This window comes from Panthera onca, chromosome B1 (genome assembly GCF_046562875.1).
Source record: "Panthera onca isolate mPanOnc1 chromosome B1, mPanOnc1 haplotype 2, whole genome shotgun sequence".
Lineage (NCBI taxonomy): Eukaryota > Metazoa > Chordata > Mammalia > Carnivora > Felidae > Panthera > Panthera onca.
The window spans coordinates 200,877,966-200,898,048 of NC_138342.1; the positions used below are offsets into that span (position 1 = coordinate 200,877,966).

Consider the following 20,083-nt stretch of genomic DNA (forward strand, 5'->3'; position numbering starts at 1 on the left):
CGGAGAAAGTTAGGTAACAGTAAAATTAGTCCTTAGGGTCCACATGGCTGAGATGTACGTGACATGGTGAAGAGTGTTCTCAACAGAACATTTTCAGAGAAGTGAAAGAATGTGCTAGCGGCCGATTGTAATATCCCTCACTCCCAAACACTCCTCAGCTGGTGTGATGAAGAAATGGCTGACGAATGGAGAAAGAAGATGTAAATATACATACAATGGAATGCAACTCAGTGATCAAAAGGAATGAAATCTTGCCATTTGGAACAGCATGGATGGATCTAGAGTGTATGATGCTAAGCAAAATAAGTCAGACAAATAGCATATGAGGTCCCTCATATGTGGAATTTAAGACACGCAACAGATGAACATAGGGGAAGGGAAGAAAAAAATAAGTTGAAAACAGAGAGGGGGCAAACCGTAAGACTCTTAAATACAGAGAACAGACTGTTCTCATTTCAACTATTTGAAACAGATGCTGTGTATATATTTTATCAACAATCGTGCATGCTAAACTTCCCCAAATTCTCAAAAGGTAGTCATATAACATTGTTTTTAGAACTCTTAGCATCTTGTTACTATTTTTTTTCTTTTTGAGCTAATACTATTTGTGTTCTTTCAAAGTCACAATTCTTTATGAAACGCGTTAAAGGAAATCTAAGTTTGTGTTTATTTTAAAGTGCTACCACATTATGCGATATCTACACTTATGCTAATACATATTTAAAATTTCTAAATGGGCTGTGACTAGCTGAAATAATCCACAACACTGTTGTTGAATTTATTTTTTAACCTAATGAGAATGTTTTGTTATTAAATACTTTCTTATTTTTTTAATACTTTGATTATTTTCATTTCTGTTAATATTTTATTGATTGCTTCTCAGTCCCAAACCCTCTAATCTTTTGCTTCATTAAACTCTTTAGATTTCCACGCAGTCATAAGCAATAACACAGGGAGATTCTGGGTACTCTATACCGAGTTCTTACAAAGGTAACTTCTCACAAAACTGTAGGACACTAACGTACAGAACATTGACATTGAATCAGTGGGGATACCATGTTGCTGTGCCATGAGGATCCCTCATGTGGTTCTTTAAGAGCCGCACTCACTTCCTTTCTACCTCTACTACCTTTTCATTCCTGGCTGCAAAAACTCTCTCTTCCTCTTTTTGATAATCTTGCCATTTCAAGCATGTTTGAAAAATGGAATCATATGGTCTATAACCTTTTGGGGGTTGACTTTTTTTTCATCCATTTACATCCCCTCCAAGAGTGCATGAGGGTTCCTTTTTCTCCACATTTTCCCCAACACTTGTCATATTTTGTCTTTTGATTGTAGCTATTCTGACTGTTGTAGAGTGAGATCTCATTGGGAGTGAGTGAGTGAGTGTGTGTGTGTGTGTTTTAATGTTTATTTATGAGGGAGAGAGAGAGACAGAGAGAATGAGCAGGGGAGGGGAAGAGAGAGGGAAACTCAGAATCTCAAGGCGGCTCCACGCTCTGACCTGTCAGCACAGAGCCCGATGCAGGGCTTGAACCCATGAACCATAAGATCATGACCTGAGCCGAAGTCAGTAACTTAACCGATTGAGCCACCATTGTGGTTTTTATTTGCATTTTTCTAATGATTATGGATGCTGGGCATCTTTTCATGTCTCTTGGCCATCTGTATTTAGTTTTTAGAAAAATGTCTATTTAGGTCCTCTGCCCATGTTTCAATCAGATTTTTTTTTTTTTTTTGGTGTTAAGTTGTATAAGTTCTTTATATATTTTGAATATTAATTCCTTACGGAACGTATCGTTGACAAATATTTTCTCTCATTCAGTAGGTTGCCTTCTGTTTTGAGGATGACTTCCTTCACTGTGCAAAGGTTTTTATTTTGGTGCAGTCCCAATAGTTTAATTTTGCTTTTGTTTGTTTTGCCTTAGGAGACATATCTAGAAAAATGTTACTATGGTCAATGTCAGAGAGATTACTGCCTATGTTTTTTTTCTAGGAGTTTTATGATTTCGAGCCTCACATGTAGATCTTTTAGCCATTCTAAATTTCTTTTTTTGTGTACTGTAGGAAAGTGGTCCAGTTTTATTCTTTTGCATATGGCTGTCCAGTTTTCCTAGCACTATTTGTTGAAAAGACTGTCTTCCCCAGTGTATATTCTTGCCTCCTTTGTTGAAGACTAATTGGCCAGATTATTGGGAGTTTATTTATGGGCTTTCTTTTCTGTTCCACTGATCTATGCGTGTATTTTTTACCTGTGCCATACTCTTTTAATTACTACATTTCCCAATTTTTGATTATTAAGAATGAAGCTACTCTAGACATTTGTGTGCAGGTTTTGTGTGAACGTAAATCTTCATTTCTCTGGGGTAAATGTCGAGGAGAGCAATTGCTCGGTTAGTACATGTTTAATGTTTTAAGCACCTGTCACACTGCTTCCACAGTGGTTGTGACGACTAACAATAAATGAACAATCATGGGGCACCTGGGTGACTCAGTCAGTTGAGAGTCTGATTTCAGCTCAGGTTGTGATTTCATGGTTTGTGGGTTCAAGCCCCACACTGGGCTCTGTGCTGACAGCTCGGAGCCTGGAGCTGTTTCAGATTCTGTGTCTCCCTCTCTCTCTGCCCCTGCCCTGCTCATGCTCTTTCTCTCTCTCTCTCAAAAAGTAACTAAATAAACATTAAAAAAAATTTTTTTTAAAAAAGAACAATCCATTTTCTCCACATTCTTGCCCGATTTTGTATTGTCACTACTTTTTATTTTAGCCATTCTGAATACATAAGTAGTGATACCTCTTTGTGGTTTTAATTTGCATTTCTCTAATGGCTAATGATGTTGAGAATCTTTTCATGTAGCCATTTGCCATCTCTATATTGTTTTACATAAAGTGACTTCATGTTCTTTGCCTGTTTTCTGATTGGATTGTTTGTTGTTTCACTGTTGAGTCTTTAATGTTCTTTATATATTCTGGACACTTATCCTTTGTCAGATATGAGGCTTGTAGATACTTTCTATCAGTGTTTAGCATGTCTTTAGACCCCAGTCAATGGGGTCTTTGACAAAAAAAATAGTAATTTTTATGAAACCTGATGTATCAATGTTTCCTTTAATGGATTATGCTTTGGGCGTCCAGTCTAGGAATTCTTCAGTCAGTCCTAGATTATCTAGTATGCTTTGTTCTAAATTTTTAGAGTTTACTATTTATGTCCATGATCCATATTGAGTTAATTATTATATAAGGTATTAGAGTTTGGTACAGGCTTATTTTTGCATTTGGTATTTTCGTCTCTGGACATCTATTTATTCCAGCATCATTTGTCAAAAGGTTATCTTTACTCCACCGAATTGCCTTAGCACCTTGAAATCAGTGGAACATATTTATGTGGGTCTTTCTTTCTTTCTTTCTTTCTTTCTTTCTTTCTTTCTTTCTTTCTTTCTTTGAAATTATTTAAGCTATTCTATTGAGGTTTGGGAGCTTTCCATATCCATTTTAGAAGAATCTTGCGTATATCTTCCAAAAATCTTGTTGGGATTTTGATAGAAATAGTGTTAAACCTGTATATAAATTAGGGGAGAATTGACATCTTTACAGTGTTGAGGCTTCCAGTCTGTTAACACGATATGTTTCTCCATTTGTTTAGTTTCTTACTGGTATCTTTCGTCACCATAGCACCGTTTTGAGAGGATAGTTTTGTACCTGTTTTGTTACAGCCAAGCATTTTTTTGAATGATTATAAATGCCATTGTAATAATTAATCTTGGTGTCCATGTGTTAAGTTCTAGAATGCAGAAATACAGTTGAATTTTGTGTGTTCGTTTGCATCCTGTGCACTTTTTCAAGTATTAGCTCCACGAGTTTCCTTATGGACTCCCCCGTGTCATCTATGCAGATAATTGTGTCCTCTGCAAAGAGGGGCGATTTTCTTTCTTATGTTCTGATCCATATGCATTTGTTTTCTCCACTTGGCTTCCTGCTCTGGCTAGATCTTCCAGCACGATGTTGGATACAAGTGACGAGAACAGACGTTTTTGTCTGGTTCTCAGTCTTAGGGGGAAGCATTCAGTCTTACACCATTAAATATCATGTTAGGTGTAGGTTTTTTTTTTTTTTAGATACCCATTGTCAAGTTGGGGAAGTTTTCCTCTATTCATATTTTACTGGAAGGTTTTCTCACGATTAGGTGTTTAAATATGTGCAATACTTTTTTCTACATAGACTATCACGATCTTGTGATTTCATTCTTTTAGCCTGTCGTGCTGGCAGATTATATTGATTGATTTTCAAATACTGAACGCTACTTACATCCCTGGAATAAACACCGCTTGGTTATGTTGGAGAATTCGTGTGATACGTTGCCTCTATGTGCGCCTACTTTGTTAAAAATGTTCACATCTATATGTGTGTGAGAGCAGTTACTGATCCATTGTTGTCTCGCAAAGGTTTTGTTCGATTTGGTATCGGGGTATTTAGTTTGAGCGGCCACGATGAAATACCATCCACTGAGTAGCTTAAACAACAGGAAGTATATTTTCTCACAGTCCTGGAGGTTGGATATCTGGTATCAGAGTGCAGCACTATCAGGTTCTGGTGAGGACTGGTCCTGGCTCGCACACACCTGCCTTCTCTCCATGTGCTCATATGGCTTCTGCTAAGTGAAAGCATGATGGGGGTGGGCGGGGTGGGGGGGAATCTCTCTTTCTATTCCTTTTATGAAGCCACGAATGCTATCAGATTAGGACCTCACCCCATGACCTTATTTCATATTACTTATCTCCTAAAAGCCCTGTCTCCAAATACAATTAGATTGAGACGTAGGGCTTCAATATGTGAATTTGGGGGGCAACAGTTCAGTCCATAGTTACAGGGTAACATTAGTGCCATAAAACACATAAGGAAGTTGCCATCCACTTCTGTTTTCTGGAAGAGACTGTGTAAAATCGGTGCCAACTTTTCAAATGTTTGGTAGATGTCTTAGTGCATTCGGGTAGATGTCTGTGTATAACAGAATAGCATAGACAAGGCGGCTTATAAATAACACAGATTTACTTCTCACAGGTCTTGAGACAGGGAAGTTCAAGATCATGTTCCAGCTGCTTCGGTGTCTGGTGTGAGCGCTTTCTGTTACATAGAGAACCTCTTCTTGCTGTGTCTGCACATGGCAGAGGGCATATTAAAGGGATTCTGGAGTCTCATTAATAAGGGTGCTAACCCCATTAATGGGGGCTCTGCCCGTAAATTACCACCCAAAGGCCCCAGCTCCAAATATCATCACCTTGGGAGTTCAGTTTCAATATATAACTTTTGGGGGACACAAACATTCAGTCCATGGCGTAGAATTCTCCTATAAAACCACCTGGCCCTGGAGATTTATTTGGGGGAGTTTTAAGAGTTACAGGGTTATTCAGATTTTCTATTTTGTATTCAAAAAGTGTGATAGTTTGTGTTTTTATAGGAAGTGGCCTATTTCATGGAAATTAAATTTATGTGTGCATTTTTTAAATAGTATTCCATTATTATTTTATGTCTGTGTGGTCTCTCATAATATTTGCTATTTTATTCCTGGTATTAGGTGTTTATATCTTCTACCACCACCCCCCCCCACACACACACACACTTTTTGTGTGGGCCTTGCTAGATCGTTGTTAATTTTGTCAATCTTTTCAAAGAATTAGCTTTTGTTGCATTGTTTTTCTCTGTTGTTCTTCTGTTTTAGGTTTCTTTGATTTCTGCGTTTATCTTGTATGTATTGCCTTCTCCCTTGCCTTAGGTTTATTTCACTATTCTAAGTTCTTCACATGGGAGCTTAGGTTCCTAATATGAGATCTTTCCACTTTTATACTGTATATTTTAATACTATTAATTTCCCTCTCAGCACTTAGCTGAGTCCTCTAACTTCTGCTATCTTGTCTTTTTACTTTCATTCATTTCAAGGTATTTTTTTTAAATTTCCTTTGATATTTCCTCTTCGATCCAGGGATATTTAGACTTATGCTGTTTAGTGATCGGCAATTGTTTTGTTATTTTCCCCTAACAAGTTTTTAGTTTGATTCTAAAACCTACGGCAGCTGGAATTAGGTATTTAATACCCATAGACTTACTGGCAAATCAGAATTTCTCTAAGAGGAATGAACATTCAGGCTTACTCCTTTTGGATTTGTGTTCAGACAGAGATTTGTGTTCTCACTATACTAAATCACATAGTGAGACAAGCTACTTAATTAGCAAACTTTAGGTAAAAAATAAACCGATGAAGTGTCTCTTTGACCTTTTGGAAACCTGTAACTTTATAACGCATTATGCATAAAATATATATTATTATACCAGTTCACTCATTCAGAGTGCTGACTCTATCATCATTAAAATTTCTAAATATATCTAAACCTAGTGATAGGTGAAAAGCATATCTCAGAATCTAAAAGATTTGTCTTGAAAACCACACATTAAAATCAATTCGTTTGACCTCTGCTCAAGGGAACAATAGGTTTTTTGTTTATTATGCTGTGGCCAGTATGTTTTCTTTTCAAGAAAGCTCTGGTTTATTTTGAGCAGATAGTAAGAATAAGCACATTGACTATGAGATGTGACAACCCCCCATCTAACAAATTAAGAGGAAAATAATAAAGTACGTGCAAAATCATATTTTGTCATGTAGCACACATACGAGGATGCCTTTGCATTGCATTCCCTGTCTTACGCATTATACAATTTCTTCAAGAAAGAATTTTTGCCAAAATTGTTTAAATAAACCATTAGTTGAATGTGCCTAATTTCAATCACCTGGCAACACCTTGGGTATGAAACTTGTCATTGTTTCGTGACGTGTCTCAAACATAGTGCAGGGAAAGAAGAAACACAGTGACCTCATCAAATAAGCTTGAATAACACATTTAGGCTTTTTAACCATGTTCATGTATTTTTTTGTGGTTTAGATTATCGGGATTTCAGCTGCCGTCCTCAATCGTCAGCACAGGATCTATCCTCGCGCTGTGGTTCACGACAGACTTCGCCGTGAGTGCCCAAGGTTTCAAAGCCCTGTATGAAGGTAGGACATTTAATGTGCTCTGCACCCACATACTGTCCAGACGACCTCACCCTTGCCACTCTGGATTAAAGATTCTAATGCAAATATAAGCTGCTCTTTCAGAGGTGGTTGGATGTTATAAACATTTGATGTTTATATTCTAGATTTATATATTGATGATGGCAGAACACGGTCTAGTCTAATTGCCGAATTTCCCAGCACAAAACCTGTGTTTACAATTTTCCTTTGTCGGAAGCGCTCTTTTTAATTGGAGAAGTGGTTTTTCTTTTGACATGTAGTGGAGAAGTTTGGAAAATTTTGAATACCAATTAGCAAGACTGCTTTTCTGTGAAAAATCATTTTCAATTCAGAAGTGTTGCCTTAAAATTTTTGGTAGCCAGTAATGAAGTTAGTGCTTAATTAAAGAGAATTCCATTCCGTGAGTCTTTCTGGTCCAAGCTGAAACTTTTAATTGAGAAGATGATTTTGTTTTGCCGTTTGGTCATTTGAAGGCATGTGGAGTTTGCTTGTGTTTCCAGAGTTTGTGCCTGGTACCCTTTGGAGTCTTGATATCGCTGAACTACTTTGGGACAAAAATTTTGAAAAGGTGAAAGAGAGTACGCCCTTTGAGAGAGGAAATAATAGAGATGATCGCTTCAGGCATTCGGTTTTAAGAAATTAGTAACACTCTAAGCGTAAATGCTGAGGTGTGTCTGTTTTAGTCTTGTTGTACAGAGGTATTCAAGATTTGCTCTCACGGGTAAAACAAAGACTATTATGTTTAGCATAAATAAACTCTGGAGCCTGTGAATTGAAAATAGACTGTGGGTAGGGGTCTAGGCAAATCCCTATTTACAGCAGATCCCATTTACCTGTTTCTGGGTTAATCACATCTGCCTATGTTTTTGTTTGGAGTATTCAGTGCACTTGGGGGAAAAAAATCACTCTTTGTGGAAAGATAAAATCTACATGTGCTTTACACAGTTGAATTTAGTTACTGTAGAATTACCAGAAAACATAAGGGTAGCGTGTGTTTTTTGCACAGATAGGTAGACAGACAAATTCATGCTTTTATTTAAAGTTTTGGGCGTAGTGACATTTAGGATTGTTTACTGTTCTTACTGCAATATCTTTCAGGCCAGGGCATTTATGTATTATAAACATATTATATAAATATATGTATCATACTATACATATATAGTATACATGCACATATACTTATATACTATGTGTGTATATAATATAAACTGGCATGAGTATATTTAATATACTTAAAGGTGTTTAAGTCTATTACCGTTGGGGAATCATTTCATATTTGGAGAGTAACAAGCCAACTTAAGGTTGATAGGTGCTATTATTAACTTTTGCCTCTGTGCGTGCCTACCACTTTCCACATACACTGACTTCACATAATTTCTTTTTCGCTCAACATTGTGAAAGTGTTTCTAAGGCACCCTACCTAGCTGCCTGTGAAGTTACCTTGTCCAGTCAACATATCTGACATTTGCTCAGAAAGTCGATAATGCTTCCCTGTTTCAGAAGCCGCGACAATTGTCGTCTCCTTCCGGACAAAGTTGGCACTTTAATATTACGTTTTGCTCAATTTCCTAAGGTAAATGTTGTGGAGACTTGGTTGGTGTTGAATGATGATCAAAAGAGTAATTCTATGGACTTTTCTGGGCTATTTTTTGTTGGTATTGCTCGTTGTCATTTTATATAACACATGATTGGTGAGATTGTCTCTGTTGGAAAAAATACTTATGAGCTATTTTATAAAATGAGTGGAAAAGTGAATAGGGCTGGGAGCTAAGTGAAATGTGCATTTTAAAACTGTTGCTATGTGGACATGCTCTTTTTGAAATTTATATTTTAAATAATGACATCTATCATATAGTCTGATATTTGCAAGCAGACACAAGCCTTTTTCTAGAAAGGAAAAAAAAAAGATATTGCATTAAAAAGTGCTTTGTCAGCAAAACCAAAATTCTATATAATATTTAACATCTGTATTTAAAAATATTTCTCCATTAGCATAAAGGTCTCCTGAGAAAATCAATGTGTACTATCTGGATAAACAAAGTTAACTGTAGTCTCAACAGAGGATTACAGACTAGAGAATCTATCTAGAAGAGAGTAAAGCTTTCACTAGGGCACCGACTGCTTTCTCCCTAGTCTAAGTGCCCAGAGTGAAATTAGATTTAGCTGAAGGCAATGTCACTGGAGAAGGTGAATTTTATTAACAATACTGATACTGCATGAAATATACAAACATGCCTATTCAAATAAAATGTAAAGCAGAACCAATGATAATAATCAGAATATTATCTAATTTTTTTTTTTTTTTTTTTTTTTTGGAACCAGAACATTGAATCCTTGGAGGGATTCAGGGTTCCTTGTTTCCCATGAGTTTTTATTTTGATTACCCTGTCCATCATATAGTTAATATAAACTAAATCATATAATAAAATTCTTATGTCTTATCCAAGACCTCTAAAGGAAATTTGATTTAGATATAAAACACTAGATCAGCTTGTTCAAAACATAATGCTATATAGTCTTAAACTAGTACTATATTTTCTAGTTCTAATTAGAATTTAGTATTACCAGAATGATGTTTAAATTTTTAAGCACCTTTGCTTAAATTGGAGAAAGTCTTTTCAACTTTTAAATTGTCTCTAAACATAATCACCTTGATAACAGGCTTAATCCGGCCACTGAACTTTGTACTTTTCTGGCAGTAATTTAGAATGGGCATTATTTACATAAATTATTATTCATGCATGAAAATATTATACTACATAATGAGTATGAAAACAATAATTTAAAAATTCTAATGAATGCATTCAGTCATTGAATTTAACCCTGGAAATTAAATGGAAATATTTATAAATTTCACAGTAACAATGCTCATCTGCAGTAATTGAAACTCTAAATATGGAGACCTTAAGGGTCTTAGTAAATTTATAGACTATTGGTGAGATCAACATATTTCAACATATAAATACAGAATATAGTTGAAGTTACCAATTTAATAGAGTGTTTTGTAATATTACATTTGCTTGTCGCATCACTGAACATTGCTCTTTACCATAAACAAAAGAAATTGCATAATTTTTTGGTAAATTTATAGCAGAAAATATCGAGAGTACACACAACTTACAATGACATAGATTACTATCAGAACTCTTAAATTTGCCCAATATCGAAGGAGTGTGTATGTAAGTAGCATTTATTCAGAGATCTCTGTTTGTCAACTTGTTTTCACTGATATTTCAATCACTTAAAAAAATTCATTTTTTTCATTAAGGTTATGTATGAATTAAAAATATCATTTAGGAAATCAGAAACTTAATGTGGCATGTCAAGACATAGTAAATACTATGTGATGACAAAGATTCATGGTAAGGCACGGCAATCATTTGACTTGGGGACAAGGAGAACAAGTCAATATGGTGACATGAAAATCTAGAGACTGTGCCCCAGCAAACCTGTCGCTCTGTCACTCTTATTTTTTTCCACTTTTTGAAAGGAAATGCCTCTATTTTTTTTGTGATGCCTCTTTCTTAATTGTATTTAGTATTTATTTATTTTTGAGAGAGAGAGAGACATAGTGTGAGTGGGGAGGGCAGAGAGAGAGGGAGATACAGAGTCTGAAGCAGGCTCCAGTCTCTGAACTGTCCACACAGAGCCCGACTAGGGGCTCCAACTTAGGAACTCAGAGACCTGAGCCAAACAAAGTCTGATGCTTAACCAACTGAGCCACCTAGGTGCCCCAAGATGCTTCTATTTCTAATGGTTTCTCTTATTAGCGACAAAAGTAAATAGAATGTTAGAAACACTTATGAATATATGATAAAAATTTGTCAACCTGACATTTTAGTTATTTTGATTCTGAATTCTGATTTATTTTTAAATAGCTTTTCCTTCGTTCATGTATGTGTTTATTTTTGTCCTGGATATCATTCAGATATTTCACAGACTGTTCCATAACTTTTATAGACTGATGTTCAATCATTTTATTCTGGATTCAATTTTTAAAAATGTAGTTTTCACAAACCATTTACCATAATTTAGGTTGACCTTTTAGATATTTTTGCAGTTGAAATATGTCTTTGTGGACTTTGGTTGGTTTTTAATAATTCCATATTTTCTGTGAAATAGAATTTGGGTAGAAAACACCAGCTCTGTGGTTCAAATTAATGAGTCAATGTGTACTCACGAGAATGAATAGTTTCCTTGTATACAGCAGTGTTCGAACGTGTAGGGTAATTCCATTGGTTGAGAACCAAATTTTCTTTGAACAATTAGCAAATGCTTTTTATCTATGGGACAGAAGGTGTTTTAAATAAATCAGAATGAAAATCATAGGCATATTTTGACATGGATATTTAAGTTTGGTTACAGAAGGAAGGTTTTACTTGATTCTTGTCTACAGCAAAATTGATAAATGGTGGGAAACTATTCTTTTTAAGATTTCTTTAAAAATCCTGGCTGACACGGTAGCTGCAAAGGGAAAATTGTTAACCACAAATGTAGGCAGTCATATATTTTGATCATAAGATACTGATTTTAAGGACTCGGCATTTCCATTTGCTTTCCAAGGTCCCATCTTTGAATATACTGGATTTAGACTTTATGCATGAAATATAAGAATCTGAAAGCATCAGAATCGATTTGAAGGAAACAAATACTGGTGGTATAATGAGGATTTTGACATACGAAATAGTAAACATTTGCTTGTGGCAGGAAATTGTGTTTCATACAAAACAGTTCATTAGCTAGAATGAGAAAAAACAATTGCCCATGAAAATGCTTTAAGAGCCTCCTCTGGGTTATAAAATGCTCTTCTCAAGGAATTGTTCTTTTCCAAGTTTTTTTTTGTCTTAAAATTATCCATTCTATCAATTATAGCGTTACGTTCTGCTTACTAAGGTATATGTATATCTGCGGATAGACAGATGAGAGAGAGGTGATACATGTGTGTGTGTGTGTGTAGTATGATATAAACTCCTGCATAGATTTTTTTATTAAATTCTCACAAGATTCCTGTAAGTGAATTAAAGTTACCTAGTATCACCAGGTAGAGAAAATGAGGTCATAACTTACAGTAATTTAGTTTGCAAACACCTCTTAGCTACAAAACTGTGAAAGCAGAGATTAAACACAGTCTACCTATTTCCTGAAGTTGTGGTTCTTAACCACTCCCCATACATCCTCTTATATACCTAAGTTCATTTGTGTATGCATGTGCAAATGCATGCTCCTGAGTGTGCATTTATACATGTGTGTATACACACAGAGAATTATGTTTTTGTCCACATACATATACAGATACATACATATACATTTGGATGTTGTATATGTGTGTATACGCACACATGTATATATACCGGAGAATATGTATGTGGCTATGCGAATAGACACGCAAGATGTGCTCATTCATTCTTTCTCTCATTTATTTAGTAAGCCTTCCCTGAGCATCTCCCAGTGAGCAAAGACCCAGTGCTGAGCTAAGTGATAGGAATACAAAGAGGAAAAGAAGCATGTTGGTTGTGATGCCATAGCAAAGGAGAAAATGCCTGAATTCGATGGCGCATAGAGAGTACTTGGTATTTGCCAAGGTCAGGCCGAGAGGGAAGGTCAGCTGCACTTGGGGGCCAGGTGCAGGTCATTACGGAATTAATGCTTGGGCTCTATTTCAGATGAAGTGTTTAAAAGCCTCATGTGTCAAACGCCCTTCTTGTATCAGGCACGGAACAGAAGTTCTCCGGAAAGATGGGTGAAAGGAGGGTTTTTCTGAGTGAGGAAGAATCAAGCATATGGAGCAAAACAAAGTACCATCTGTAGGAAGGTAGCAGCAAGAGGAGGTGGATGGAAGGGTGTCCGGAGGGGGAGATGCCAGGCCCCCATTCTCCTCAGGATTCACGGGGGCCTGGAGCGGCCAGAGGGTCAGGTTTACATGGTTTCGTCCCTGGCCTACACCACTCCCTCTGAGAAATCCCGAAAGAAAAGGCTGAATTATTGTCACTCGACTATTAAATGAGCTGTAGCTTTCTGTTTTTTTCTGCCTCCATGTCACCATTTTGTCCCCTTTTGGCTTTTAAATCATGGCCGTAGCATCTGAAACCATCCACGGAGGGGAGCAAAGTGGAAATGGTGAGTTCCAAATCCCCACAGCACGTTGGCCATCAGACGTTAGCTGACAGTACACCACATCTCATGCTCCTCTGTCTTTGACCCCTTAACTCTCACAGATTCTAGCAGGCACCAATGGAAAGCCTGAATCCTTGACATTTGCCTCCAACTAAATATTCAAAACTAGTTTTTGATAAGAAATCTGCATTCAACCAGAACTTAATTTCTTGTCATGTTTCATATTTTGTCCCCTCAATACCTAAAAGGAAAACCACCAATAAGTGTCCCCAGTTAACGGATGTGAATTTGATTCTCCCTCCGGTTAACACATCCTCTCATCTAGAAGCTTCTAAAACAGCACTGGAGTGATTTAAAGACCAAGTGTTAAGGTGGTCCACGCTGTGCTAAAACTGTTCATGTTTAAAAGATAATGGACTTAATATAGGCCATTAAATTAAACTTGTGAGAACTTAAAATGGATTCATTTCTTTTATGATACATTTATTTCGTGGATGCAAATGGCCAACGTTTTCATGTGGTTTCATGTGGTTTCGGTGGTTTCAAATCAACCACTTCGATTTTCACCAGGGAGAAGGGAAACTCGGCTCCAAGCAGACCTTTGCATCCGGGTTGCACTAAGTCATTAACTCTGGGGCCGGGGTGGGGCTCCGGATCAACAACCTGTCTCGCGTTGACTGAATATATTCCGCATTTCCCTCTGACACATCCCTCAAGCAGAATTTTCTTTCCTTTAACATGCGTGGATCTGGACTTAGAAAGAGCAGCTAGATTATTACCCTTCAAACTCAAAGCTTTATTTAGAATGTCAGCCCTGATTTATTTCTCCCTTGAAGTGATTATCCAAACTCAACTTGAATTAAAGCGTGAAACATGAATGACCCACCTGGAAAGAGAGAGACATTTCTGACTAAAGAAAGTGATGGCAAAGGAACAGCGGTTAGCTGTCCATTAGCTGGCACTCGAACATTATCTTGAGTTTATAACAGTAATAGAGGCTGAAACAAATGAGGAACTACTAGAATCACATTCCTCTTGACTATTTAGATGGTGTGGGTTGGCAAACCCAGGTACACATGGACCTTTGGTGGGGTGACCTTTGCTTACCTACTTTCACCTTGTAGCGAGCAGAGCTGTTGGCCCTCATATCAGACCTTCTCTAGATGCACTTCTTCCTGATTTGCAGGGATTTTCAACAGTAGCTACATGAGAACCGCTAATCAAAGATTTTAGAACGGCACTTGAAAATAATTATTGCTGTTAGTAATATCAGTACTAACACTTTGGAAAAGCACAACCATGGGAGAAATATGATTACTTTCTGAAAGTACAATGTGAACACAATCAAATGATGATGCGGAGAAAAGAGGTGCAGACCCGTCACAAAGGAATGAGTTTAAACAGTCTAGCAAGGCTTATATATAACCCATGGCTATTGATACATCTGATGAAAGAATAGAAATTAAAATAAGTGCCAGCAGCAAAACACATTGCCAAAGGCAAAGCCATGTCCAGTCAAGGTCAACCAAGAGGAGTTGTGCGCTCGGTTACAAGATCGTTGAGTCTGAGAGTCCCTTGAACAGTCATCCCTGTTGGGGGTGTGGATGAAGAGAGTCCACTTTAATCATCCAATCCATTATGAGGCTGTCCCTATACTCTATCTCTCACTGCTAATTTGGGGGTCATGGATCATCTCAATTTCTATGAGGCTGTGATATTACATGCACAATTTTGCGTGTGTGTTTTTCTGTGTAAAACATTTCATAGACTCCATCAAGTCCCCAGGAGTTCCATAACTAACGAAAAGGTCAGAATGACGTGTGTAGATTGATGGAATGAGCTTTGCTCACCTGCGGCATCAGATGTTCTTTTATCTGATTTCTATCGCTTCTCTTATTTATTTCTGTTGTTCGGATTCCATGTTTAAGCAAGAAGCCTTCAGGTTGCAATTTGCCTTCGTATATAGGCCTCCCGTGTTAGAAAAACGACTGTTGTATCAATGAAAATAGTCTAGTTGCTGTGAGTTGTAATTTATTAATTTGGCATTTTGATTTTATATATTGGCTCTGTGAACTTAATTAATGTGCATTTACCCCAGGGAGATGAAATCTGCTCTCCATGTACTAGAAAATCTAGTTTCTGATTCAGTAGGAGTAGATTGCTATAAATTCATTAAAATAATAAATTGTGCTGTGCAGCCTGTTGAGAGATATTGAGCCAAACTTTTGCCTTGACACACACACACACACACACACCCTCGTTCTATTGCCATGTACCATTTTGCTTCAAGCAACACCATAAAGAAATAGTTTTTTTCAAAGTGCTCATACTATTAAAAAGATTTAGTGTAGTCCTATACGCATGGATACGAAGGGATGTCTGCAACATAGGAAAGGGAAGAAAATGCTGTATAATCCCATTTTGGCAAAAAATGTTTTTGAAGTACTTGCCTAGGCGTGCACGCACGTGTGTGTGTCTGACGCATGTCTCACTTATGCGTGTTGCGTATATGCACATGTATCCACACATGCATGCTGGTATGTGCATTGCATATATGCACACGTATCTACACACATGCAGTCTGGTGTGAATATTCGGGAAATTGTAGAATACCTGAATTGTTAGCCTGCATTTGTTTGGGGAAGATTTGGAATGGGGAGGAATTAGGAGGAAGGACTGCTGGAGTTTTCTCCGTATAGTTGCATGATTCAGCTGATTGCAAGGAGCATTAAAAAATTAAATAATGAACATCGTAAAGGAAGATATTTCTGAAGAGGATGAGGAAATTAATATTCTTAAGTGAATCTCTGGCTCTTACCTGGAAGTTGCATGAAAAGTAGAACCAGGTAATCAAAAGTTTTTCAATATTATATTATTTTCAGACGACTGACTTAATGGCTTCGAAGGCCGTCAGTGTAGCTGAGATTTTTTTTCTTTTGAAAATAAGAGAAAACAATGTATATTCACTGGAAATCGGCACACAGAAACAGTAGCCTGTCTGAAAGGGACACAATAAAGGGCAGACCAATTCCATAGAAGAGGCATCTTCCAAATCATTATTCACAAACAAAATAAGGATTGGTTACTATTTGTCCTTAATGGGAATTCCCAAACCATGAGTCATTATACTTGCATTTCTTAAAATATTTGCTCTTGATTACAATTTATTTTATTCTTTGTACCCACTCATCTCTCAAGATTGTTTTTTTCCTTCTGTTGATTTTTTTTTTTTTTTAACATTCTCTGGATCGGTCAATTTGCTCCTTGCATGTACGCTCATGTACAAACAATATTTGGTAACAAGGAACCTTGGGTAATGTTTGAAAAAGAAAATTGATCTTTATTTAAGATGAACCTTTACTGACAAAAATTATGAGACTGAGTGTTGTTTTCATAGTCTCTCTCTTTTCCTTCCTTCCTTCCTTCCTTCCTTCCTTCCTTCCTTCCTTCTTTCCTTCCTTCCTTCCTTCCTTCCTTCCTTCCTTCCTTCTTTCCTTCCTTCCTTCCTTCCTTCCTTCCTTCCTTCCTTCCTTCCTTCCTTTTCCCTGCCATGGATCAGTAATGTGTGACTCAATTCCCTGGAAATGAGATGGCCTCTCTCTCCATCAAAACACCGTCAACCCTTGGGCATCTATTGTCTGGGTGCTAGGAATGAAAAGCGTTAGGGGAAGCTAATAATTTAAATGTGTCCATGTGGGTGACGGCTTGGATCCTGAGGTGTGGGTTAATCCAGTTTCCCAGTCACTACACTGCTTGTGTTACATAAGCAGTGACCATGTCAGATTCCTCGTTGCAATGAACAGTGAGTAGCACCTGCTTCACAGAGTTGCCGTGAGACAGAAATTTAGCTGCTGCAACCGTTTGGGCTCGGCCTCTGGTGTGTAAAGATTTTGATCTGTGCTTCTCATTCTGCCGATTGGCATCAAAGGTGGCCTCAGCAAGTATAGTGTGTGATTGTGGCTTCAAATTGTGAGTTCTGTGACGTTCTTCTTCACTGCTTGTGCCCCTCTCGCGCGCGTGAATATCCTCTTTGCCATCCTGTTCCTGGACACCTGTGTCTGCTGCCCCCCCCCCCCCTTCTTTATGCTTTGTGTCTCTTCATCTTTTTCACCTGGCGAAGAAAATGGCCAGGGGTCGATGATTCTCGGCTTTTCTAAGTGAGAATCCGCAACACCATTGTGTCCCAGCGGAGGTGTGGGGTGGTATTTGCTGCTTGTTGGACAAGCTAGGAAGTTGCACGTGGTGGTTAGGGTTACTTTTCAATTCTTCTCCAATCTCAGCTCCTTTGTGTAGGTATGTTTGCAGCGGTTTTGTTGACTTGTTCACTATTTACTTTAAAATGAGAGGGATATAGGATAGACATCACAGGGGATTTTTTTTTTCTTTTTACTGGTGCTACTCGTTATAGTTGGTTGGTTTGCGGTAACTCAGAGAAAAGATGTGAAAGCATGGGCTCGCTTCAAATTATGAAAAGAAAAACCACGCATGCATTGAAACGAGAAGTGTCCAAGAATGCTGGAAATGAATGCTAAGTATTTAAATCAGAACAAAAATCTTACAATTGGGATAGATAAATAAAAAATCATTTTAGTTTTAAAAATAATGAGAGAGGGGCGCCTGGGTGGCTCAGTTGGTTGGGCATCCGACTTTGGCTCAGGTCATGATCTCACCGTCTGTGGGTTCGAGCCCCGTATCGGGCTCTGTGCTGACAGCTTGGACCCCGGAGCCTGCTTCGGATTCTGTGTCTCCCTCTCGCTCTGCCCCTCCCCGACTCAAGCTCTGTCTCTGTCTCTCTCAACAATAAATAAATATTAAAATTTTTTTTTTAATTTAAAAAAAAATAATGAGAGAAATGTCTCCCCTCTTCAGGTCCTTTTGTGAAAGATATGTATGTTCCATTAAATATAAGCAGTCTGTAGCTAGATGTAAAAGGCTTTAAAAAAGTTAGTGCTTCACACTCTGATGTATGGTGAAAGAAATACCAAATATGCATCCAAATGGTGAAAAGAGATATAAATGTTTATTGGCAAGGTTCTTAAAACAGTCTACAGGAGAGTCAGAATTTATTTCCATTCCTTTGAGCTTAGCATGTAAATTTATTATCATTTCTGATATTCTTGCTACCTAAGGTTGGTGGGTCACTGAATGTCAAACAGGCATCTGTGTTGTCAAATCTAAGCATGTTTTTTTTTTTTTTTTAATGTTTATTTTTTGAAAGAGACAGAGACAGAATGTAAGTGGGTTAGGGGCAGAGAGAGAGGGAGGCACAGAATCCGAAGCAGTCTCCAGGATCCGAGCCGTCAGGATCCGCAGCCCAGAGCCTGGGGTGGGGCTCGAACTCAGGAGCTGTGAGATCACGACCTGAGCCGAAGTCGGACACTCAACCGACTGAGCCACCCAGGCGTCCCAAATCTAAGCATCTTTTTAAAGGGTATGTTAGTCTAAGAAGTTTCCAACCTTTATTAGACAGTTTCTTCGTGTTTGTTGTTTCCTTTAAATTAGTCGGAAAATGGCGATCTACAATCTCTTCTGAATAATAGCTATGATGGTGATCGCTATAGAGTTTGTATTCCAAGAAAAGGCCCATTAGGGGTTTATTCTTAGTTTCAACAAAATGAGGCACTGGTTTTATTGATTAGCTTGAAAAGGCATCATATGCAGTTGCACTATGAGTTTGTGCAATTTATTTTTAGAACAGATTTAGATTTCTAGAAAACCGCCTATCTCTTATTATTTTAAAGGTTTATGTCACCTCTTATTCCTTGGTGCCAACCAGAGTCGCATAAACCAAAATAGGAAACATCTTTGATTGTATCCAAGCATTGATCAAAAGAATAAGATACATAGAGAAATTAAGCTTAAATCAAGAAAGCTAAGAATTTCTTCTTTTTATTTGTGTTCTCCCGAATCTTTTCTCTGAAACCCGATTGAGGAAAATCTGTGCTGCCCAAGTATCCATTCCATGATAGTAGAGGACAAAATGCCCTTTCTAGATGGCCTCCATGTTTGCCGTAACTAACTTCCTTGCAGACATTCTTGACGTTGGTTCTGACAAAATGGAGCCTTGTAATTCTTGCATATCCTCAGAGAGAAAATATATCATTTAACGAGCAAAAGAGTGGCCTGGGGCCTGTCAACTTGCAACATTAATTTATATGCATCCCATTAAGCTCCTGAAGTGATTTTAATCAAGTACATCCTCAAGTTTTAATTTTTATTTTTCGAATCGGGTGTGTAATTTTTTGCTCAAATTTATGGTTAAATATTAGAATAATGGAATGGAAAGCTCCATGTGGGAAGAGAGCAGGGTGGGTGAACAGACAGCTGGTGTGTGGGGACACTGTCATTTCCTCCCGCAGCTCTGCCCAAGTGTAGGAGGGTAACAAATGGGAGATTTTGTGCAGGAATAAGATGGTGAACAGTTTCGGCTTTGGATGTGTTATCCATCTTAACTCATAAAAACGGAATTTTAACATTCCACGTCTTATTTTTCATTTTTGAAGACTTTCACACTTGCCTAAAACCTTCCCATATGGCACAATTTTGACATGTGTATCAAAATTTACGTGTTTGCTTGACTCTTTTTTGGAAGAAAAGTTGATATGCATGAGTCACGAGAACACTGATAATGCATTATTTTTGCATCAACCTCACCAAATCAGAGGAACTAGCTGGCATGTGTTTACAACGAATCCTTATTTATTACTGAGGCTCCTGAAAAATTAAGTGAAGTGCCATTTCATTTGTAAACTACCCTATAAAACAAGCACAGACCGTTTGTACTTTCAATGTAAACAATGAACAAAATACGACAGTACAATGAAATACAACGTTACGTACAGCGTTCACGTTTTACCACGCACTTTAGGCAGTATTTTAACCACCTACAGTGCGATTGTTTCCGTTTG

General features: G+C 37.6%; 1 protein-coding gene across 3 annotated transcripts in view; it reads left to right on the top strand.

Annotated features, from left to right (window-relative positions):
- CSMD1 (CUB and Sushi multiple domains 1) overlaps nucleotides 1-20,083 on the top strand; it is a 2,002,273-nt gene that overhangs the window by 599,816 nt on the left and 1,382,374 nt on the right. For all 3 annotated transcript variants that reach the window (XM_078445226.2, XM_078445227.2, XM_078445228.2), the window contains one exon: nucleotides 6,931-7,043. In XM_078445226.2, the coding sequence (XP_078301352.2) occupies nucleotides 6,931-7,043 (113 nt within the window). The remainder of the gene's footprint in view (nucleotides 1-6,930; nucleotides 7,044-20,083) is intronic.